This window comes from Glycine max, chromosome 18, assembly GCF_000004515.6.
Source record: "Glycine max cultivar Williams 82 chromosome 18, Glycine_max_v4.0, whole genome shotgun sequence".
In the NCBI taxonomy this organism is placed as follows: Eukaryota; Viridiplantae; Streptophyta; class Magnoliopsida; order Fabales; family Fabaceae; genus Glycine; species Glycine max.
In genome coordinates, this window is record NC_038254.2 from 47,257,855 (window position 1) to 47,283,337 (window position 25,483).

Consider the following 25,483-nt stretch of genomic DNA (forward strand, 5'->3'; position numbering starts at 1 on the left):
CAGCTTCAACGATGTCATTTGGAGTGGCATCCCCAACTTCAACGATGGCATTTGGTGGAACGTCCTCTTCATCGACACAAGAGCTTCTGCAGCAACAACGTCGTTTGGTGGTTTTTAATGTGAAATTTCTCAATTCTCTATTGTAAGAACCATAAATTTTGTGTTGTTTTTTTTTCTTTGATCATGTTTCTTCAAGTTTATGATGATATTAATTATGCATTCAGAAAATTTTCTCTTTTTTCGTATTCCTTGGGTTGAAAAATGAAATTGAGTCTTAAGGAGATCAAGAAACTAGACATGCACAATGTTGGCTACCTTGCATAGAAACGCCTTGCTCATGGTTTAAGTCTCAATTATGTTGAAATTGTGGCTCTCATACCAACACAAGTCTGTTTATGTTCCTATTTGGTATCAATATTTATTGAGTCTTAGGACCAAATATTGTGTTGTAATCCAATTTTATATCTTAACAATTGACTATTATTTTAAAATGTTGTTGATCTGTTGTAACAAAATTGTGTTTATGATATGATTCCTTGTCTTCAAAGATATAGAAAATACAGTCAAGTGTCAGGGATCGCTTCCAAAGCATTTTTACTAATCATAAAAAGGTCAAATTGCAACTAGAATCTCACAAAAATGAGCTCCAGTTATGGAAAGTTGAATTGGAAAAACGTGAGGCTCATAACGAAAGTGAAAAAAAAAGTTGGCAGAAGAAATTGAGGAGATATAGTGTTTTTCTTTTTTCTTTTTTTTCTTTTTTTGTTGCATTTCCTGTAGTATGTTATGATTGAAATTCCTATGAAATTAAGATTGAAGAAATAATATTTATTATTTTAGGTTGATTGATTATTATGGTTGGTATATATATGTTTAAGAGCTTTCAAGGAAGGAGTCTCCTACCAAGATCAATCGTTTTCCATTTTTATTTATTGGGTTTCATTATCATGAAATGATTGGTTTAAAAAAATTGATGAATCTGGTTTTTATTTTTTTTCTAAGTAACGTACCTATAGGCCTCAAAGAGCATTGGGGGTACAACAGCACCAAGTGCCCCCTTTTTCTGTGAACACAATCACTCAACAATGCGCTGGCAATGGTCTTGCAGCCCTTACTATATCATAATCTTTTAGGTATCTATGATTTCTTAAGCACTTAATAGCTTGTGAATACCATGTTCAGAATTCTAATTGATTTGCTTTAATTAACATTCAAAGTAATAATGGAACCGACAAAATTATTTGGTATTTCAAGTTCTTATTATATTGTTGAATTGTGCTAGGGCTCAAACTTCAGTGTCGTGTAGCTTGTTGGCTCACTTGTGGCAAGGTAAAAACTCTAAACATTGTAGCTTAATGCTCTTTGATGGTAAAAGTAGACTAATTTTGAGGTTTTTTTGTTCACAATGAGTTAGAAGTTGTAGCTTGTATTTTATGCCCTGAATAATACAAATCCAAGAATTTCTGCTGCCAGAAGTAGCTTGTTTATCATAACTTTCATTATTTCAAATTAAGATGTTTAATAACTTATTCATATAAAGTAAATTTCCTGGATCTTGAATACATGATGCATCAATGCTGCATTTTTCAATGAATGAAGTTGTATACCATGTTGTTACTAATATATTCACTATGGATTAGCATTATGCAATTTTTTACTACTGGCAAGATCATGTGGGCTTTATTATATTAAGGTTGAGGAATTTCAAGAATTTGATTCTTCTATAAGCTTTTTTATACTTATATCTTTTGCATGCTGAAATATTGTTAACTGATGCCAATAGGGGGAGGGAATTCAAGATCATACAAATGAGGGTGGAGTAACCCAGACTCATGGTGGCATATACTGAGTGATCCTACATGCTAGATGTAATGCACTACTTTTCTCCCTTAGTTAACACATTAATTTTTACTTTCATGCCACATGATGTTCTTAATCATATGATATTATGATATATTAAAAAGTTGTGCAATGTGGTAAATTTTTTAAGTTAATTTATAATCGGGAACTTATGGATAGCAATCTTATAAACTAACATCACCACATGTGCCATGGTTTGAGGTGAAATTGTCTTGACTTTTCTCTCTTTTCCCATCTTGCTACACACTTTTTTTTTCTAAAAGTGGACCCTCCAAGGACTTTGTATTGGTGAGTGATTTTATGATCTTTATCTCAAATAAAATGGAAAGGTATTGACAATTCTTACATTATTATTCTTGATCGATGAATATCAGGATTTATTTTTTTTTATTTCTATAATTTGGCTTTGCTTCTGGTAGATAGTTGTGTCATTTCTTGTGAAATATATTAGCAACTAATTATGATTTACTTTTCAAGTATGATGAACAGTTTGTTTTTAGTTTATGGTATACTTTCAAGCACCTTTTATATGCTTGTTTTTTTCGGATAATAAAACATTTGATATCACCTATATCACATTATTAAAATGTGTATGATGTAGATAATTACGATGATTTAAAATCTCGAAGAGTCCACTCCAATGATGCTGCAAACTATGATGCTAAAAAGTTTGCAGAAGTTTGCCCATGCCCTTGTAATGGTTTTGGATGAGGAGTTATTTGGTGAGTTTTGCTATAGGGAAGCATGCTTGAATGCAAAAATAATTCTAATAAATAATCATTCTTTGCTAATGAAGCTTGTTTTCAATTTGCCACCATGTTTAACTTTTTGTTAGATTTAACTGAAAATAAATTTCTTCAAGTTTTACATAAATTGATGATTAAGATGATCAAATAATAAAAGTATAGAAATAGGGGAAAAAGTGCATAAATGTGCAGTTGAATGACATGAATAATATATGTTTTACCATTGGGCGAATTAAGTGAATTTATGCCTTATATTTTTATTAACTACTAGTCATTAATTCTTCTTTCTGCAATGCATTCCACTTTCACGGGAAGTACTTTTTATTTTTTTCCTTATAATTACAAATATCATCTTATTTTTATTTTATTTCTTGTTCTAAAAATAAAAAATAATAATATATTTAATATTCTTATTATATCTATACAATTTTTTAATAATAATATGCTTATTAGCCACTTAATGAATTACTATAATTTAACATTTGGCTTATCCAAGTTAGTGAAGTTACACTGCACTTTAATTTACATTGTAAATATTATGTGTTTTTCATGATCTGATAATTCATTTTTTTTTATTTTTTTTAAAAAAAGACATTTTTAGATAGTTCTTTGAAAAATCGTCTTAAAAATTTTATTTTCTAAGATGGTTTTTGGAAAAACCATCTCAGAATACTCAAATAAAAAAAAACAAAAAAACACGACATTCTAAAATGGTTCTCTAAAAATTCATCTTAAAAATTCTACTTTCTAAGATAGTTTTTGAGAAAACTGTTTTAGAATCCTCAACAAAAATAAAATTTTAAAAAATATATTTTAAGACGGTTCTTCCAAAACTCATCTTAGAAGTCTACTTTCTAAGATGATTTTTGAAAAAACCATCTTAGAATTCTCAATTTTTAATTTTTTTATAAAATAAACATTCTAAAATGGTTTCAAGACAAAATTATCTTAGAAATTGCACTCATCTAAAATGATTTGGAAACCGTTGTGAAAAGTCTTTAATTTCCACAACGACTGCTACAATAGTGATTTAAAATTGTCATAAAAAATCTCACAAAACCATTGTTGAAAATTTTTTTTTAGTAGTGAGATAAAGTAATTCAAAGCAAATTAAAGAAGAGAAAGAAAGAAGGTGAACATAAGATATATGTGATTTAATCTTAAAGACCTACATCCACAGGAAAGAGAGCAAAACAGTTGACTATGAGATGAAAGAACAAGATCAAGCTTGTACATTAGAATCCCTTTGTCCCTTCCAAGTTATATCATCATTGTTAAGGAAAAAAAAAACAAGAAAACTCAAGTTATCCACTCTATTTTTACAGAGAACTACATAAAGTAAAACATTACACCCATAGAATAACACATGCTAATATATAAACATCATATATAAGCCTAGGATTTATAACTCCAAAATAGCACCTTATGCCCAAGTTATTTATTAGCTAACTTGTAATGGAAAAACTAAATACAATCACATGTAAACTTGTAATTGATTTTGAGACAAAGTAAGGTTTTGCAAATAAATCTTTGAAACATCCTTATTTTAATGACTTGCCCAAGACTTATTATTGAGAACAATAAATTAATACTTAAATAATATTTTTTAGTTCTTTTAAAATAAAGGTTTTTTAGTCTTAGTCCTTATTAAAAAAAATTGGTTTTGATCCCTATTAATTTTTTTTATTTTTTTTCTTTTTTCAAACTATTAGTTTGTTTCATTAAGTGTAATGATGATGATGTCATCACATGTCGCATCATTAAATAATGATGTCATTAAGTGTCACGTTAACAAATGATTGACATCATTAAAAGTGTCAAGTTAGTAAATGACAAAAGTAACATTTATAATGATTAAATCAAAAAGTTGCATATATGTAGAGACTAAAATAAAAAAGTGACATATTTACAAAGACTAAAAAAATATAGAAACTAAAAGTAAAAAAAATAACATACTTTGAAGGACTATAAATAAATAAATGTACAATGATTTAGAGCAAGGAGTTAATCTCAACATAACTTTAAAGCAAGTGAAATTAGCTTATGTACCATAAAGGTGTAATTTTTTCATGTTTTAACATGTGTCTTTTCTTGTGATCCTTCCAAACCTGTCATTTTTACTATCAACCTATAAAACAAATTATTAATGTGTATCTTTTATGAGTAACTTTCTACGTAAGTCACTAAACTTCAAATATGTATTGTGTGACGATATTATGCTTGTTTGAACTTTAGTTTATCAACTTTTTATTTATATGTTGTGGTAGTTGAAGTCATGTTAAAAGGTTATTCTTTTAGTACAACAAGTATCACAAGAGGAAGAACAAATGTGAACTCAAGAGCAAGATTGACCACAATGTGCTAGTTAATGAGATTATTAGTGATTTATGATTTGTTTTCTTTTACTTTGCTCTTAGAGTAGTGCTTTTGTTGAGTTTGACAATAAATTTTTCAAGACACACTTTCTGTTGTGCATCTATATCTCAACACTTATGGATTAAAAACTTATACTTTAGTTACTTAATGTGTATAGGGTTTAAAGATTTCTAATTGCTCTAAAATGCTTTAGGAACTGCATGAGAGGGAACATCAAATCTAAAAATGGTTAGTATAAAGGTTGGTTGGTTTGTTTTTTTGTTTTCTTTTGATAAAGGAAAAAAATTGTTTTAGAAGAAATAAAGAAGAATAGAAAAATAAAAAAATAAACATATATTCTTAGAAGTAGCTAAAAACTAAAAAGTTGTTAGTTGTGTTAAACATTTATTAGTGTTTATTACACTACCCCAATATTCAATTCCAAAAAATTCTATTTTTATGATCAAGTGCAATAAACAATAATCAATGTTTAACATAACCAACAACCTTTTAGTTTTCAAGTACTTTAAAGAACATATCTTATTCTTAATTTGCCTTTTTATTCATCTTTATCTCTTCTAAAATAATTATTTTATAAAAAAACAAATAAAATTCAGACAAATAAAACAAATCAACAAACCCTTACTGGTCACTTTTAGGTTCAAAGCCCCCTCTCTATGCAATTTATAAAGCATTCAAAGTTATAAGACAACCTTCAAACCCAATACACGTTAAGGAGCTCAAATGTAAGTTTTAATGCGTAACTACTGAGTTATAGATGCACACCTTAAAGTATCTATCTTGAGGATTTATCACCATACTCAACAAATGCATTACTATGAGTAAAAACAAGCAAAAGAAAGTAAATTGTAGATCACCAATAATCACCTTAACCAACACATTGTAGCCAATCTTGTTCTTGTGTTCACATTTGTTTTTTTCTCTCGTAATGCTTGTTGCAATAACAAAATCACCTATTTAACATAACTTCAACTACCATAAGATTAAAATCAAGAGCTAATAAGTTAAAGTTCAAACACACATAAAATTATAATGCAACACTTATTCGTAGTTTAGTGATTCATGTAGCAAGTTCATCATAAATGATACATATTAGTAAATAAAAAAAGCATTTTTTGGTAGCAAAAATTATAGGTTTGGAAGGATCCCAGGAGGGGGCGAGTGTTAAAACATGGAAAACTAACACCTTTATGATACAAAAACCAATTTTACTTGCTTTAAAGTGCTTTATTGAGCTTAACTTCTTACTTTAGGCATTGTTGCTAAATTTACCTCTGACACCCGAATAATCAAACAAAAATATGAATTTTAGTCATACAAATACATATTTTAATAAAATGGAACCTAAAAAAATAACACATTACAAATCCTTAAGTTATCTCCCACGAAAATGATGATGAACATCAAACGACTAATTGAGGCTTTAGGTTAACTTAATGAAAAATTTTCCATCTGCACATGTCATTGTTGCATGTAAGCACATCAATATAGATTACTTGCAATACATTAGTCTAGTGTACACATTGGACTACGTGTCAATTGTCTACAAAGTCCCGTTAACAGACATGTGTTATCATGATTACTAGCCACCATATGAAGGACCACAATTATGTGTCAATCTAGTCATGAAAAGAAACAAAAAAAGGTCGACCAAAATCTACAAGAATTCGAACAAATATGGACCAGAGAGAAAGTGGTAAACCAAAATGGTGTTCCATCTGCAGGTTAGTTTGTCATTCAAAAAATAAGTATCTCCACCGTCCCGAAAATTCAAGTCAAGCAAATTAATTTTATTTCACTATCAATGTATGTCACTTCATAATATTTACACTATAATATTTTTAACTAATTTTATTCAACTTCATAATTTTCTTCAATTCTATCATTTTTCTTTATCTATATATATTTCTAAAAATAAAATAAAAAAACCATGTTGAGAATTCGGGTTTGGGGGATCCGAATTCTCAACACAAAATTACATTTTTTTTAAATCACAGTGTAAATTCGGGTTCCTCCAACCTGAATTTACACTGTGAATAGTAAAGTTGTATATTGGGGTAAATAATGGGAGAGGTTGTATATTTTGGTATTTTTTTTTAATATTCTGGAAAAAATATCTTAACTTAACTCCTTGTTTGATTTACTTCTAAAACATGATAGATCAAATAAAAATATGATTTAGTCATACAATTACATATTTACAAAAATTGAATCCTAAGAAAACCACAAAAGATACAAACCCATTGGTCACTCTGCAAAAATCATGATGAGAATATAAGTTAAAAGAAGTGTTGAATGAAAATGGTAGTATGGAGACAAGAGAAAATAATGGTAACAAAGCTTTGATTGAAAGTTGTGAGTTGATTGACTTGTTAGAGATGAAGGGTGTGTCGTTACGATTGTGGGCCTTGAGTTTTGTGAGAGAGCAAGAGATTAAAGATGGAGAAGAAAGTGATGTCGTTCTATGGTTTGGGGTGAAGAGAAGAAAGAACACACACAGAGCTGGGCTAATTTTCTAGGTTAACAAAAACTTACATAAGAAAGCTTGTATACTAAGAATTTTCCTTATTAAATGTTGTAGTCAATCGGTTTCGGGTATAATGGGTGGATAAATTTTAAACATGTATCCAACCATGATAACCTATCTCAAACTGATCTTTTCACCTGAATAATCCATTCATCTTTCCAAAATTATCCATTCAATCAAAATCAGGCTTTGGTTTTATCGGGTTATGGTGGGTTTGATTTTGTTCCCTACCCTTGGCACGATGGTAATATTTGTACTTTTATTTTTGACTAAAATAATTTTTGTCCTAATAAATGTGAAAATATTTGAAATTCGTCCCTGCAAATTATTGGGTTGTTTTTTCATCCTCGTAAAATCAAAATGTGTGTCTTAATTTTTGGCCTATAGCTGATTTGAATCTACATAATTTTTTTAATTTTAAATTACAATTTTGGGGGTTAAAAATTGCACAAATTGAATAATTTAAAAAAAAAACATCAAAAAAAATTGGAGGTTAAAAACTATCACAAATCATTAAAAAAACAAATAAAGAATCAAACACTTCTTCCTTGAAATCAATCTAGATCAAGAAGCCTACAACAATCCCAAACACAAATAAAAAATTAGAGATTAGATCAAACAAATAGTTTCAAAATCTTAGAGAAATGCGGTCTAAATAATGATAAGTGTGGTGTTTGGGTTCGATTTGGACATGGGTGATGCGAATCTGGGTTGTTGATAGAGGTAGGTAGTAGCATAAGGCTTGTGTGGTGGCACAATGGTGATGGCGCAAAGGTGCATGAGCAACGTAGACTGGACCAGAGGTGATTGTGTGCACTTCTGGGTCTTAGGGTGGTGGCATAATTGCACAACTAGTGGTGGCATGACAACAAAGGTGATCAGGTAGGTGGCGTGTCATGATGATGTGATGTTGATGGTGGGAGGGTGTGACGATAAATATGGTATGAGAAAATTCACGCGCAGAGGAAGACTGAATCATATGCCAACATTGACACTCTCCTCGACCTCGAAGCCAAGGCCCATGCCACCTTCTATTAGGTCGAACCCGACAACAACATCACTACTTTGATATTGGGTGCCATCGGCTCTGATGGCGACGCTTGCTAGTTGTCTTCGCCTCAGTGTCCATAGATTGAAAAGAGAGTTTAGGATTGAATCGAACTAGGGATTGGATAGAAAGAGGGTTAGGTTTTAACACATGTCAGTGTCCAATTGGTTAATGGACCAACTTATATGTATAATCACTAGATACGTAGGTTTAGATTTATCCAAACCTACATTCGAACAAAAAAGTAACGACTTTAAATTTTGCAAGAACAAAAAACAAACCAAAATGTTTTCAAGAATAAATTCCAAACAATTTCATATTTATGATGCCAAAAAAACATATTTTATCATTTTTTTTTAAATTAAAAGTAACATTGATTCATGTGGGTCTTCTAAAAATTCATGTAGATTGATAACTTTTAAATAATACTAATAATCAATATTAAAATTCACCTTATATATAGATAATTGATATTTTATTATAAACAAATCTTTAGATAATGTTATTTTATTAAAAAAAGACTCAAAATTTTCCTTATAGTTATCCTGTGAATTAATAAGTATTCATACTATCATTTTATTTTATTATCTTTACAATATTAAATTAATTGTTTTTTATTTGTGTATAGATTTAATTGAAAATTTCATTTTTATTTATTTTCTCTAACATTGGAACTATGTTTAGATTGATAGTAGATGGTGGAGGTAAAAGGAATGGAGTAGATGAGAAAGTTGGTTAGTTGCTTGTTTTATAAAAATAAGACTAGATCAAGATTGAAAGGGGTGTCCCATTCCATTACCTAGTTTGGTTTATATTCCTTCTTAATTTGGTGTGTAGGAGATGGAGAAAAACTTTTAAAATAAAAAATCCATATTTTGACCAGCTAAAAAGCATAACCATTTGAAAGTAATTTTAAAGTAAGGTAATATAAAGACTATAAAATCTCATAGGATTGACGCAATAGTGTAAGATTTTCATGTAATGGAAGTATTTATGTAGCGGAAAAACTCATATTTGATTCTCATTGTGTGCAAAATTTTCTTAGGTTAGTAGCAGTCACAGACCGCGAGTGGATTCATGTCTAACCCAATGAATTGAAAGATACCCATGATTTCTAATTTCTAACCAAGGACCTAAAAAAAATATAAGAATTATAAAATGCCTTTTAGCTAGGGTCCACTAAAGACTATTAAGGTCCATTTGATACACAATAAAATACAAGATACCCTAAACAATTAAATCACACAACTTTTTGTTTTGTTTGTAGTTTGGTAATTAATGCACAACCCAAGAAATTTTATACTATATTTGATATGTGTAGGTATTAGACATGACAATGTAAAATTTATTAAAGTATCCTTTATAATGTGAATTTAATTTTGAGTATTATTTTGTTTGATTTTCAACTAAGGCCAAACAAAAATTGATCTATCTACAAAAGCGAATTCAATCTTACACTCGACTTTGCCTTCTTTTCCGATTTTTGCCCCTCTAAATATAAAATTTGTTTTGAATATAAATTATGCGAGAACAAGATCTTTCAATTTTACCACTCTAATTTGTAGTGGTTTCCATTGTATCATGAGCATGTCTTAACAATACGAGCTTTAATTTTTTTTAACATGGTTGATTTTGTTTGTGTACATATATGGTCAGATACCCCTTGGTTATATTGCAAATTAGCACCCCAAGACTTAATACCTCACCATGGCAGGAAAATGCTATAATCACACCGCTTGACTATAGGTTGACATTCCTCATTCATGGTCGGATAACCCTTCATCCGTGGCCAAAACCCCCCCTAGGTCATAGTCATATTCTTGACTATGGTTGACACTCCTCAGTCATGGTTGAATACCTCATCGACCATGGCTAGACAACCTTAGTACTTGGCTAATACCCCTCGACAATAGTCCAAGACTCCTCCAGTCATAGTCCAGCATATAGAAAATTATGAATTGATTCACCATCATTACATTGCTTAGTCAAAAGAAAAATCCAATGGAAAATTTGCAAGGTCTCATATTTTTTTCATTTTCCTCTTTTCCTGTGTCGATTTATTGAATAAACAAAAAGGTGTTACTATAAAAAGGTTTAATTGATGAAAAAAGAAAGACATAGGAGGAGTAATAACGTCCCAAAGAAAGAGAAAATGATAAAAATAATTTGACTTTCCAATTTGTAGTGTAAAGTGGACAAAAAGTCACCTTTTAATTTAACAAGTTATAAAATTTTATTTTTGGATAAAATATATTTTTAGTGAAATTTAATTTTAATCTTCAAAAATAAATTTTGATCAATTTGATTCTTCATCTTTACAAAAGTAATATTTTTTTTTCTTTTCACAATGAAAATCGGATTCAAGAAAATATGAAAAAAATCTCTATTAACTAAAATTGAAAGATCAAATTGACCAATGTTAAAGTATTAAGACTAATACCATTTTTTAAATCAAAATATACAAACTAAAAATATATTTAATTTTAGGATAAAATATATTTTCAATCACTGTATTTTTAATCTCTATACTTTAGTTTTGGTTAATTTGATCTTGAACTTTGGAAAATAAATAATTTACATCACTTCTCACTAACAATTTTTACCATGAAGATAAATAAAAATAATTACTTATGTAAAATTAAAACATATTTTATCCTAAAATTTATTATGTATTTTTATTTTTTTTTATATTTTTAAATGAACCCTCGTAATTTAGTAAAAGGTAATAATAGCAAAAATATAAGAATCTTTAGAGAAAAAAAATTAGAAACATAACTCTTGTAAGCAAAAGGGTTTTTTTTTTTCTATAACCATAGGGATCTTTTAATTTATTATTTTGTTATCTTTATCTCCAAACTGAATTTGAATGATTTGTTTTAAAAATTTATTGATAATTAAAAATAATTTTATATTACAATTTAATTTATTTATTAGAAATTTAAAATATAACTTATATCTTAAAAAATGTTTACTTATTATATTTTTTTAACTATAACAAAATTTATATTTATATACTTAAAACATTTATTAATTCTAAATTTTAATTATACAAAAAACATTTTCCTGTAGAAAAGACTAATTTTAAAATATTTATTTGTCAACTCTGTTTATAAAAAAAAAAAAAACACTTGAATATATTTTCTGTATCGCAGAAAGCAGTTCTGTTCATTGGAGCGCCCCTGCGTCGCGAACGAACGAAGAACACAGAACGACGCAAATCCAAGACTGAAAGTTTCTAGATTCGTCACCTGCGAGTAAGTTTCTTCAATCCATACTTCTTAGTTTTTATTCTCAAATTTCTTCCTCAATCAAACTCCTTACCGTTTGAAAATCCCCTGTTTTATTTTCTTTTAAAAATAGGGTTTAACAGTGTCTCATAACTTTCATTCCTTAATTTGAACCTGTTTGAGCTCAAATACCTCTGATTTTGCTAACGCCAGATTCAATATGCCCCACAAATTCATGGCATTCTTGTATATCGTATTTTAATCCATTTCAGATAATTTGCGTGCCTCTGGGTTCTTTCGGGACTTAGGTATGTCTTTAAATTGATTAAAATCATATATCTCAAGTTTATATAAAGCTTAAGCAGTACACAGGGAATGCTAATAACTTGCTCTCCTTTTTTCCCATTAATTGTTGTCTCTAGATATATGTTTCACTTATTTGTTATTCACCATTTCCTTTATCATACATCTGATTTTTTTTTTATTATTATTGATTTGTTAAAGGAGGTGGAGACATATTTTGTGATAACCCTATACCCAATTTGGAGCAGTGGTTTGAAAAGTTTTGGGATTGCGGAAAGAAGTTTGATTGAAACATGCTTCAGATTCGGCTTAGTAAGGCTCCTGCATCAGAAGGGTCGGCAGGGGTGAAGCTGTCGCCGGTTGAGACTGTTACAGTTGCGTGCCCTGACCATCTGGTCCTTGCTGATCTTCCTGTTGCAAAGGGCATTGGTGCGGCCACTACTGCCTCCCTTGTTAAGACTTTGGGCCGTAGGTCCCGCCGCCAGCTTGGCGAGCGAGTCCATTTCTGTGTTCGCTGTGATTTCCCGATTGCCATTTATGGACGCCTGGTAACTACTTATGTGTGGTAGCATGCTTTTCAATTGAGATTTCTGCTTATTAGGTGCCTTTGATCATGATAGGATCTAATCTGTTTGGTTCCAATTTGGATTTTTTCGTTTGGGATTTGTTTCAAAAGTGTTTTTTTTTTTTAAATATATATATTTTTGGTGTAGTCTTAGCCTGTGTCTTCTTTTAAAAATATAATGCAAGAAAGAGAAAAGAAAATTATTCAAGAGTATGCTAGCTGAAATACTGAATGGTTATTAAGGGGAAACTCATTTCTTTTTCATATACATGTAATTGTTTTACCAGATCTTTATGTGAATATAAGTTGTATTATATTGCTATGATTCGGGTGGGCTTCTTGTTTTCTTTTCTATATAGGGGTATCATCCACCTCTTAGTACATTCCTATAACGTGCTTTTGGTTTTATTCTTTAGCATTTCTTCATGGCACTCTGGTTATTAATTGATGTCATTGCATTTTTTTCTGGAATCGCTTGAAAATAACCAAAAGATATCTTATAAATGCTGAAATGCATCCAAATACATTTTTTCCTATGTAATATGTTTGCATTTTAGGGTTCTAGATGTAAAACATGCTTTCAGAGGCAGACTTGTTTAGTTACATGGCTGTCATGCTTAAATTTGGATAGTGTCTTTTTCTCACTAAAATTGTGCTATAAAACCAACAGTCTTATCCTACTGGGGGGGTTTACTACATGAATCACACCAACACAATGTTATTGAGGTATTATTCCCCATGATATCCCTTTTAATAATTTCCTCCAATGTCCTTGGTCTCCCTCTACCCCTTTCATAGAGATAAAAAAACATACAATTTACTGCTCTCTTCACTAATGTCTCCAGTAGTTTTCTTTGCACATGTCCAAAGTACATCAACTAATTTTCTGTTATATTTTCCTTGATAGTTGTCGGACATATCAATATCTTCTCGTTTACAATCATTCCAAACTTTGTCCTTTCTTGTGTGGCAATTCATTAATCTTAACATTATCATTTTTGCTACTTTTACTTTTTCCTCTTGTTGCTTCAAAGGCCAACTTTCACTGCCATAAAATATAGCTAGTCATATAGCATTATGATAACACTTTCCTTTGAACTTGGTAGGTACTTTGCAGTCACAAATTACTTTCAATGTCTTTCTCCATTTTATGTTTTAACTACCCAACTTGTATGCTTTGTGTGACATGTTCATTAGTTTCTCCATAATTTTGTAATGTTCATCCAAATACTTAGAAACTTGTGGTATGAGATTTTTTCTAATTTTTACCTCCCTAGTCATTTTAACCACTGAAAATGTGCTAGACTAGAACCAGTTAAATATATCTTTAGGTTTGCTTACAGTAAATTTTATGGTCTTGCAGATCCCTTGTGAGCATGCCTTTTGTCTGGATTGTGCTAGAAGTGATTCAATGTGCTACCTGTAAGGCTATTTCTTATCTTCACACTGTAAATCAAAGAACACCAGTGGCTTTTGGATCATAATGTTTGCTTAGTACTAGCTGTATGTTTTAAATTTTAACTAATTGTCTGGGTTCATATAGGACTTCACTTTGGATCCTAATGTCTGCTTAGTGCTTACTATAGGAGTGGTTTCATCCTAACTCAATGTCTTTCTCGTATTAACTAAGTTGAAGTTGTAACGCATATGTCTTTCAATTTTCAAGCAAGAGGTGCATTGTGAATTTATATTTCTAAAGGGCTGCATTAAACCTATTCTTTTTACTTGATTTTCATTGAATTTGATATTACTTTTTAGTTATATGAAAGTCTGATTTTAGAATTAAAAATTCATTCTTAAATATTTGTAAACACCTCTTGCTTACACATCATTTGCACTTAATATGGGGTGGGTGGGTGGGCTTATTTTCATTTGTACATTTATGTGGGGGCAGCTGCACATAATTCAAACTCGGCCAGCTTAAATAGGTTTGGATGATGTGCATGCAAGCAGTTTGTAGCAATACTTTTGGAATAGCAGAGATGCTATAAGTATTTACATAAGCATCCAAAAGGTCTCCGAGTGTCTTTATTTATTCATCTATACTGTTTCACTTGTGTTTTGGGAACTTGAAGACTGAGGTATGTCTCCTGCTAGATAAAGCTATTCATGAGCTTTCATCCAACACTGTAAGCTTTTGGGATATTTAGTTAATGGCATGGTGTTGCCAACTCTATGACCTTTAGAGTTTGATTCTTACTGCTCCATTATTTGAATAAAAAATTGAATTTTAACACTAGTCAAGGTGGGCTTGTGCATACTTTACACTCCAAGTTCAAAGACTTTTGTGTGAGGAGGTGGCATGTTGGGTATAAAACTGTTCATGTGCTTTTTTTACCCAATGGGGCTTAAGCTTTCGTGATGGTTGGTTCATAATAGACTTTATTATTGACCCAAGGGGATTTGTTTTTCAATTGATAGCTTCCATATCATGTATAAAAGTTATCTTTCTTGTATAGTATCTTATGTTTATGTAAAAAATGGTTTCCTTGGAACACAGGTGTGATGATCGAATTCAGAAGATTCAAACAATTAAAATGATGGAAGGAATCCTCATTTGTGCGGCTCCTCATTGTCTCAAGTCTTTCTTGAAGAAAGCTGATTTTGAATCTCATATCCAAGACAGCCACGGAAACCTTCTTCGACCCAATGCAGATAAAGAAGATGGAAATGAGTCGGAGGCACAGAGTGTTAGGCAATCAACGGCTTCAGATTCCACTGCTCGCGGTCCCCAAAGACCAGTTTTTTCTCCTGGTTCAAATTCCCAGCAACATGATCTGGAAGACAAATCTCGTAGACAGACACCTAGAGAGCAACCACCTTCAAGGCAAACCCAGCAGCCAAAGCCACCATATTATGGTCAACAACAACACCCTTCAGATACCATGTCTGCCTCTGTTGGTGGTGGACAACAGGGCTTTCATCAACAAATTTTTGACATGCAGCATCCCCCACAAGATCCTTCCCAGTTTGCTGACAGACAACAGGCAGTTGGTCCAGAGGCCCCATTTCCCGAGTATCCTGCAATGCACCCTGCACAACCTTCCAATGTTCCCTTGCTGGTTACTTCAAACCCAATGCTGAACCCACCCATGACATTTGGCTATCCCCCATACCTAAACGAACGAGCTCAGCCATTTTATGGTGCTCCCTATGATATGCCTAGGCAGGACTCAGGTTCTGATATAGGTGGGGACCAGAGTTCATTAGTGGGTTTCCCGCAAGGTGTCCCAAATGGCCCAAATTTTCCAGGAAATTATCCCCAGCCATGGAATTCAGGAATGGGTGGTGTGCCTTTTGAACAAGCACAGGGTGGTATGGTTGTGGATCCAAGGGAGGGCAAAGGTATATTGGCACCACAGCCCATGCCCCTCCCACCGCCACCTCCACCTCCATCCCACATGTCATATGGGAAACAGAACTACTATTCTGGGGAGCTTGGGCATGATGGTCAGAGTTATGGGGGGTGGCAGCATGATACCCGTGATAGCTTTGGTAGCCAAGGCTAGTAAGGCTTCCAATCTTTACTTTCTTGGATTAGGTTTGGTTACTGTTCAGGATGTTTCTGCAACCATATTTGTCTCATGCATCATTCAAATTGCTAAACAGCGATTAGACTCTTTACTTTTGGGCCAATTTGTATTTTGTATATTTTAATCGAATTTTGAGTTTTTCCATTATCATTTACCAAAGGTAATGAAAAGTTTTATGTCTTGTTTGGTAGTAGAATCACAATATAAGATAATAGGAATCGGAACCAAGAGAATATTCGGTACATTAATTATTTTCTTCATTGAATTATTATTAAAACAATATTTTATTAGTTAAATTAGCTTTTATGAAAGTTTTAAATTAAAGGTTTCAAACTTTGGAATTGGATATTTATATTTTTTAAATTATTAGTAAAATATTAACATTTCATTAAGAACTAAGAAGTTTCAGTTCAAATGAAATTGAATTAGCAGACCACCGTACCTAGCAACGTATTTTGACTTTCATTAACTTTATCTTCCCCGGTTCAGGTTTTTATCTTAGCTTCCGTTTAAGAAACCCTTGCGCAATGTAAACACTCAACCATATTAGTAATACATATCTTTTTTATAGTTTTAAATATTTTCGTTTAGTTTATTTCTTAATTTTAATTAAATTAATTTTGTAGAGATTATAACTTTAAATATTTTTCCTTTTTTTTTTACTTCTGAAATATTTTTTCCTGAAAATTTCCCTAAATTATATCGTTATATGTTCTAAAATTTAAAAACATTGTTACAATACATAAATATTTGCTGACTATAATAGAGAACACGATCTGTGTTGCTAATAAATTCAATTTAGTCCGACTAGGAGAGATATGTCACATGTATCTGTCCGTATTTCTATTACATTATCATATTAAATTTTTTATATTGAAATATTATGTCTTATTACATGCAAATTGATGTGCATATTGAAATAATGTGTCATTTTAATATGTTTTGTAATGTATACATAATTTTACTTTTTATCTCTTTATTTATTATAATAACATGACAAATTAATATATTATATTTATAAATATATATCTATTTATACAAAGTTGATAAAACTATTTATGGTACATATTTAATAAATGTATATGTTAAATATTGAAATGATAACATCATTATGTCACATGTTAAAAAAATTTCTTATTTTGATATCTAATTATCTTTGCTCTAAGGGTATATATACTTTAATTTTAAAGATTTTTTATATATATTTCAAAGTAAGATATGTGGTGACAAAAAAAAATAAGAAAAATAGATAAATATAGAAATTAAATATAAAAAAAAATGTGTAGATAGTAAGGACTAGCTGACCATTTTTTCTAATTCTAATTGCATAACAAAAAAATCATTCAAACCATGTTTCATTTTATAGTTTTCTAGTTTGATATCATTTTTTAAACATTTGTACCCAAAATTATAAAAATATGTAATGGTATTTGTTTTTCCGCTAGCATTTGATAAATAAAAAAAATTCTAGGACAATGAAAAATAATTAATTAATATTTTTTATTTATTTTTTTAGAAGAAAAAGATTAAGGATAGTATTATGTTGAAGCATTATAAGAACACACTAGCTTAAAGATATTAAAATTCATATTTTTTTTTGTAACAGAACATTGATATTTTAATGGGTTACATAAATTGATTTCATAAGCTTCCCGCAAAAGAAAATTTCATCTAAAACACCTTACAAAAATTTAATAAAACTATTTTCTAACATTATCAACTATCAATTAAGTCATTTCTTCATAATTTGATGTTCATGATCCAAATATAACATTCAACAATTTTTTTTCATCTAACTACAAATCCTAAAATCAATTTTAATATAAAGTTGTACAACTGAATACTATAAACATGATATGATCAAAGACAAAAAGAGAGATAAATATCATCTTGTTCTTCACAATTATGTTACTTTCTTCTTTTTCCTTTCCTATAGGCTCATGTCAAGCAAACTTCAAATACATTAATACACACAAAAATTAGAGAAAGAAAATCCGAGCAGTAAAAAACAAAAGGAAATTAATAAAAGGCAAAGTTAATTTGAAATGTAAATAAAAATAACACATAAGACAAAAAGAAGTATATAAAATATAAGAGGTTTTCTCACTTTGCTTATCCCTTTTTTTTTTATATTCTCTCTTCATATCAACGACTTTGACAACACAACACCACACATGTTTTCACCATCATCGAATATTAGAAAAATATATATTCTTGTGGCTTTCGATTCCTAAAGGCACAAAAATAATTAAAAAAACCTTATAGTATAAATGAGATAAGGAAAAAATATTATATTTTTTCTTCTTTGTCTATAAAAATACTTAGAAGAAACAATAAAGTAAGAAAATATAGAAGAAGAAAAAAATTAAAAAGTCTATAAAATGTAAAATATTTTTTTACTATGTTATCCCATTTCTTCTCATTTTTTCTCTTCATATCAAAGAGTCTTTATCAATACAACACCATACATCTTTTTACCTCCTCGAACATTAAAAAATTATATACTCTCATGACTTTTGATCCCTAAAGACACAAAGATAATAAAAATGTAATTAAAAAAAAATTATAGCATGTGAATGAGATAAGGTAAAAATCATTAGATTTTTTCTTCTTAACCTATGAAAACACTTAAGAAGAAATAATAAAGTAATAAAATAAAAATAAAGCACAAGTAGAAAGTTAAAAAGTCTATAAAATATGAGAGGATTTTTTAGTTACTTTGCATCTTCTAATTTCTCTCCTTAGATTAAAGAGTCTTTTGCCAACATAGTACCATACATTTTTTTCACCATCCTGAAATATTAAAAAATTATATATTCTCATGACTTCCTTTCCTTAAAGATACAAAGATAATTTTTTTAAGAAAAAAAACTTATAGTAAGTGAATGAGATAAAGAAAAATCATTTGATATAAAATGATTGATATTATTACTTGCATACATATGAAATTATTGGAGAATTTGACCACAAATGTGACACTTGAAAAACTCAAAAAATAATTAATCAATAACATGTTTCTTTTGCTAAAAAAGAAAGAAGAAAAAGAAGAAGAAGAGGATCAAGAAAAAGACTTTGAATGTTTTGGATTCAAGACAACGTATTGTTGCAGAAATTACAACCACATCTTTCCTAGGTTGTATGTGATGTTCAATTCCATCCTTCCAAATGTAATCAAAATGAATTTTTGAACATCATATAAACAAAATTTATATCCGACAGAACTATACAAGAAAGAGAAAGTTAAAGAAGGAGAAGAGAAAAAAAAGTAGATAAAAAGAAAGATGTTACATGTATAAACTTGAAGTAATAAAGGAAATTATAAAATGGGAACATGGTATATTCAATTTGAGCATTGTTATTAGTTTGAAGAAAGCATATGTTCGAGAAAAAAAAAGTATGTTACATTAAAGGTTGGGCATGTGTTGTTTGAGGGTAATAGTATGTCGTTAAAGGGAGTGAACATAGTGATAATGATAATACAATTAATGGTGGTAATAGTGATGATAATGACAACAATAAGGATGGTGGTTAGATAGAAGGGAGACAGAAAGCCACTATGATATCTTATGATCTTTTAACTCAACTCCCTCTTACTAAACTAATATGTAATAAGATATCTAACGATATAAGTAACTCAAATTATATTAATGTACCAAACCATTGATAAGAATAAAATAAAGTAGTTATTTTACTTTATCATATAATATCATGAAACTGAAGAAGTTAAAATATATTCTATTAAAAGAAGAACATAATCGTCCAACAATATATCATTTATTGTATAATAACATTACTTGTTTATTTAGTAATTACTTCAAAAATTAAATTTAGAGTCATTTTTAATTCAATCACAATCTAAAATTCTTCAACCACATTACATAAAATAAATAAACCCTAAAATTTAATCATACATATGCCAACCCAAAATTTCCAATCTCTCAGGTGTATTGTAACATGTTCTGTTGTGTGACTTGTAAGTACATTCCTATGTTTAATGTTAATGCTAGTGTGCTGTTTTGTTTTGTTACATAGAATTTGTGTTGTGTGATGTGCAGAAAGAGAAGTCTGTGTAGCTTAACGGCTAAACCCAAAAAAGCTGGCTCATCAGTGTGAGTTGTGACACACACATAGCATAAGCATAGCATAAGAAGTACCACCTCCATCACTTTGGTGTTTGGCTTTTTCCTTGTTTGAACAACAAAACCCCAATCTCTTTCCTTTGTTTTCTATTCCCTACGGCAAACAACAAGAACTACTCCTTTTTTCCTTTCTTATTCTCTTCTCTTTCATTGACAATCTCCTTGAAGCTCTTTCACTCAAACACACCCTTAGTTATATTGCATCCTCTTTCTCTTGCCGTGAGAATTAGATTGCACTTACTCCTCTCTCTCCCTCTTGTCCTCGATGCACTACTACAAAAGCAGAATTCAACGTCGATTTAAATGGGTATACTACGTCGGTTGAAGACCGTCGTTGTCTGCGACGACGTAATAAATTCGATGGCTTTCAAAGACGGTTATAGAAAACCGTCGTAGATATTACAGAATTCTAAGACGGGCTGTCGGTTAGCCCCGTCTTTAGAACTTACTAGACACTACGACGGCCATAAGGACAACACCGTCGTAGACATAATCTTGTTCTACGACGGTTGTTTCCAAAGGACCGTCGTAGTAAGGTCCACAATTCAAACACGGTTGTCAACAGCCCCGTCGTAGAAGTAACAACAGACTACGACGGGCATGGGGACACCACCGTCGTAGAAGTAACAACAGACTACGACGGTTGTCTTCCCAGAACCGTCGTAGAAGGGTCCTATCACTACAACGGTGTTTTGTTGCGGACGACCGTCGTAAGAGACGGTGTTAATACTACTACGGTCACGTAACAACACCGTCGTTGAGATAAATGTGTTCTACGACGGTTGTATGGCATGGACCGTCGTAGACTTGTATTAATACTACTACGGTTTGCTTTGTAGGTCCGTCTTAGAAACATCACGTTTCTACGACGGTCGTTTCCTTAGAACCGTCGTGGAATGTTTTTTTTTTTTAATAGCAAATTGTGCAGTAATAATGTGCTGGTTCCACGGTTTTATTTTTAACCCAAGCCTTGTGGATGGCTGTTCAGGTTATAGTACGTGCACAATTGTCCTATAATTTGAACCTGATCATAATAATCGGGAGAAATATACATTTAATTAGTCAAATTTAATGATAAGAGCACATAATTAAGGAATAAAAAGATGATATAAGTACTTTGAAAATCCTAAAAGCAGATGAAAATGCTTCTTAGAAGGATACATGCATGATATATAATGTCTGTTGATTTTAAAGTCATTAAATTAAGACACAGAGCTTAATTAAGGATCCCTAGTGACTCAACCATTTGTTCATTGAAGTGATTACCTTGTAATAAGATCTGTTGAAGGTCACAGCTTGGTTGATGTGTCCCCCTGTAGCAACAACAAGAACAAACAAACCCAATAGATCATAGACTTAAATATGGTAATTTAGAGGAACAACAAAGTGACCACCACCCTGATGGTAATTTCAGGTCACCTGCAGGTTTAAACAAAGGAGGTGGGGGTACCTCCTTGTTATGAACAGAGAAGCTTCAATGGAGGGCAGCAGAGACATAACAGCAATGACAGAGGGTGAACTCACAAACACAGGGGTGCAGAAGGAAATAATACTCAAAAGAAAGGTAAAAAAGCCCACCTATTTGAAGGATTTCGTCTGAAGGAATCTAGTGAGAATTTTGCAGCTCACGCAATCTTCCACAATCCTCCTGCTGATGCTGCATATCTGAGGGGAAGCAGCCATAACAGAATTAGTTATGTAATATTCCTAGGATTATACCAATTCTAGAAGCAAATTATTCCTTCCTAGGATCTATAAATACTATGTAAATAACAGAAGGATTAATAATGAAAAAGCTGGGAATTCCTTATCTTAGATCTTCTTCTCTTGGTCTTCCTTTCTTGCTCTGGAGGAGCTGAACCTCTAAATCAGCCACATTCATAACACTCCTTGTAGTCCTTGTCAGCACCACCCTGAGTGTAAGTTACCTAGCTGGGTTTAAAGTCAGCAAATGTAGCAGTAAAAGTTAATGACACGACAATATTATGATAGACAATTAAGTACAAGCAAAAAAGTTAGTTATCAAATGTTAAGTGAAACAAAAAGCAGAGAGAAAATTAAATTCAGTATACAACTCAAGCATTAACTGAAACAATATACTGTTCAAGGCACACGACCACATTGAAGGGCTGGATAGGAAATTGTTCAAGCTGAGAGAAAATTAAATTAAATATACAACTCAAGTTATCTAAACAATGTACTGTTCTCAGCAGACAAATAAAATTCTGGCCTACACGAAAACTGTTCCTAAGTTATCAAATTTTTTCTTGGTTCGCATTTCTTCATTTGGATAAAATAGGCCGCCCATTTATGCCGGAGTGTGGTCATGGTCTCTTCTGTTAGCGGTGATCGATCAGAAAACCACTGCACATGTATATATGAATTTATTAGTAAATGACATAGCATCAGGTAAAAAGTAATGACGTCTAATTACATTAACAAGTAAATCAATAATCAGAAACATACGTGAATCCAGTCATCCTTCAATCCACCACTTACGATGCACCATATCCATTGCATAACATAGTATCCACACTCGTAATTTCCTGTTTTAACATGACTCTACACGACATACGCACACACATTACGTTGTGAATTCAGTCAACGCAAACAGAAATGACATCCATATGGCATTTGGAATTTAAATAAACATGTACCTTTGCTTCAATCCACTGAGGCCCATGCTGAGGTGGCTTTCCCTCTGCAGTTTTGGTGACTAATTTCATTGCACTATTTTCAAAATAGAAACAAAGCATTACGATCATTGGTGGTTTGCTGTAGGAGTATTGAGGCACGGTAGAGGCAGCACTAACCTGTTTACTGCACCCTTGATGGCAGCATCCGGCTTCTTCTTCAAAGAACAAAACCAAACCACTACATTGTCGCCTGGGCACAATACAACGAGCTGCCAATGGGCCCTGAACAGGTAAAGATACTTCATTAAGTCAATATGTTAAACATTACCGTACTCGACCAACATTATTTGCTCAACTTACTGGTTTAAATAAGGTGCTATGTAAATTTGTTTTCCTGCTTCCTTCAACCACCTTCCAATGTAATTTTCACACTCTTGACGTCTACTGCTTGCATTGTGGATACACTGAGGTTCAAGGAACCCATACAATGGTCCATAACCAATGCTCGCACTCCAATCATGAATAAACCTATGTAAAATTCATGGTGTCATAAAATACAGTTAATAGGTTATTTAAGGTAGCTAACTCAATTCTACAGTGTACAAATGTTTGAGCTAATATGGGTATACACTTACATAAGCCATAGCTGTAGAATGGAGATGTTTAAACACTTGTCTCCTAATATTATCTCGCTCACATCAGCGTGTGTGATGAAGAAGCCATCTTTGACATTATTGATCCCAAATTTAGCACCATCCCATGACACCTCAACAGGCCTTTGGTAAATGTCGAACAAGTTCTTCACCAACTCTCCCAATGGATCAATAACCTCAGCTGCCTTTTCCTCCTCAACAGTCTTCAATGGTGAGCTCACATCCTTCTCTGCTTCCTACAGGAGTACAAAACATTTAAAAAAGACTTACGTAAGTAACCATTTTAAATTATAGGAATTAATGTTATTACGTACCTCAGGCAAGATGGGTTTGACCAAATGTGTTGGCCATGGAACAAAACTACCTAAAGCTTCTTTGACAAACTTTATTTCTGATGTAGGGATTGGAACCTCCGCGTCACCGAAAATAACTTCCACCACACTCACGCGAACAACATCATCAGCATAGGGCACGTTGTGGATGGTGCCAAAACTGTTGCACTGTTTGCCCACTGCCACTAATTTGTTGGAGTTCTCAACGGTTACATGCAGGCCGACATTGTCACCATTCAACTCAGAGGGTTTTTTAGCTAATGCATTTGTCTCTGCTGCTGCACAGCTTCCCTTCGTGCTTACCCTTGCTGCTAATACTTGTATATCATTTGGCTGAAGTGGGGCTGAATGTTGTGATACAATTTGTGACAACTCCAACTTGATAGCTTCTTGTATTTGTCCTTTAAATGTGTCCATAGTGCGCTGTTTTTCCTCTTCAACCCTCCTCATCCACACCTCCTCTCTTTTAATGTTTTCTTGTTCAGCCTGTCTTTGCCATTCTTCTTTTAGGTTACCAATTATATTAGCCAACTGTTCTACAGTGATGTTTGATGAACTGGTAGACCGACGCGATGATGGACCAAAGTACTGCGTAATTGTAACCCCTGTCCCAGCCCCACGTACACGACCAGGATGCTCCGGTCTTCCAATAGCCATGTTCAAAATATCGTCACGTCCGGAAGGCACAATGCTGCCCTGCCTGCTTTGCTCTTCCAAAGAGTCCTGTTCATATAACACAAAACAAGATCAAGGCATAAAGGAAGTTGTCATTTAAAACTTTGATTTGTTTGTCAGTAACAATTAATGATAAGAGTTGCTTACAATTTTGTCAGCAATTTCTTTGGCAGCTTGAGATGTCATCTGGCCATATTGTTTTGTGCGTGCACTCTTCCATTTCTCGTGTCTAGAAATTGGTGATGGTGGGAGGTACAATGAAGGGTCCTCGGTAAATGCTGCTTGTTCTTCTCGTATCTTCCTTTTTTCAGCCATTAATTTTTTTTCTAGCAGCTCATAGCCTCCCCTAGACAACAGGTGCGGAGAGTCATTATACTTTTGAATTTCTTGTGCCTTTTTCCGTATCCCCTTGAAATCAAAAAATAAGCATTTGTCAACTATGATGCAAAACATTTATTCCAAGGAAAAGCATTAACAGTTTGTAACATACTCAAAACATTAAAACTGGAAATAACCTGCCAGGTAGGGGTTTGCCTCATTTTTGCAAACTCGGGCCAATCTTTTTCATTAATGCCATATTTAACCAAAGGATCATCTTTTGCTTGGCCGTCAGTGTTACCATACACATATTTAGTTGTCAACGCCGACTTAAATTGCCTCCAACGCGTTGCCACAGTTGACATCACCTTCTTTTTGGCATTATCACCCTCGGGGATGTCGAATTTTGCCTACAAAACATGTGTGTCAAACAAAAAAGCATAAACATGAATGTGTGTAACAAATATTAAATGACCAGCATGAGGGACTTACCAATATGTCATCCCATATCATGTTCTTCAGTGTTTCAGGTACATCATTCCAGC

At 31.9% G+C, this 25,483-nt stretch overlaps 1 protein-coding gene across 3 annotated transcripts; it reads left to right on the forward strand.

Moving 5' to 3' along the window:
• Window positions 1-11,666: 11,666 nt before the first annotated feature.
• On the forward strand, window positions 11,667-16,335 carry LOC100803063 (E3 ubiquitin-protein ligase HAKAI homolog). 3 transcript variants are annotated; one of them, XM_006602565.4, is made up of 5 exons: window positions 11,704-11,811; window positions 11,998-12,092; window positions 12,289-12,635; window positions 14,016-14,074; window positions 15,153-16,335. In XM_006602565.4, exons 3-5 carry the CDS (start codon window positions 12,381-12,383, stop codon window positions 16,159-16,161), a joined length of 1,323 nt encoding a protein of 440 aa, XP_006602628.1. In that variant the 5' UTR covers window positions 11,704-11,811; window positions 11,998-12,092; window positions 12,289-12,380; the 3' UTR covers window positions 16,162-16,335. The 3 variants fall into 3 exon arrangements, with proteins under 3 accessions (XP_003552221.1, XP_006602628.1, XP_006602629.1); XM_006602566.4 differs by having other exon boundaries at window positions 11,707-11,811; window positions 12,057-12,092; XM_003552173.5 differs by lacking the exon at window positions 11,998-12,092 and having other exon boundaries at window positions 11,667-11,811.
• Window positions 16,336-25,483: the final 9,148 nt, after the last annotated feature.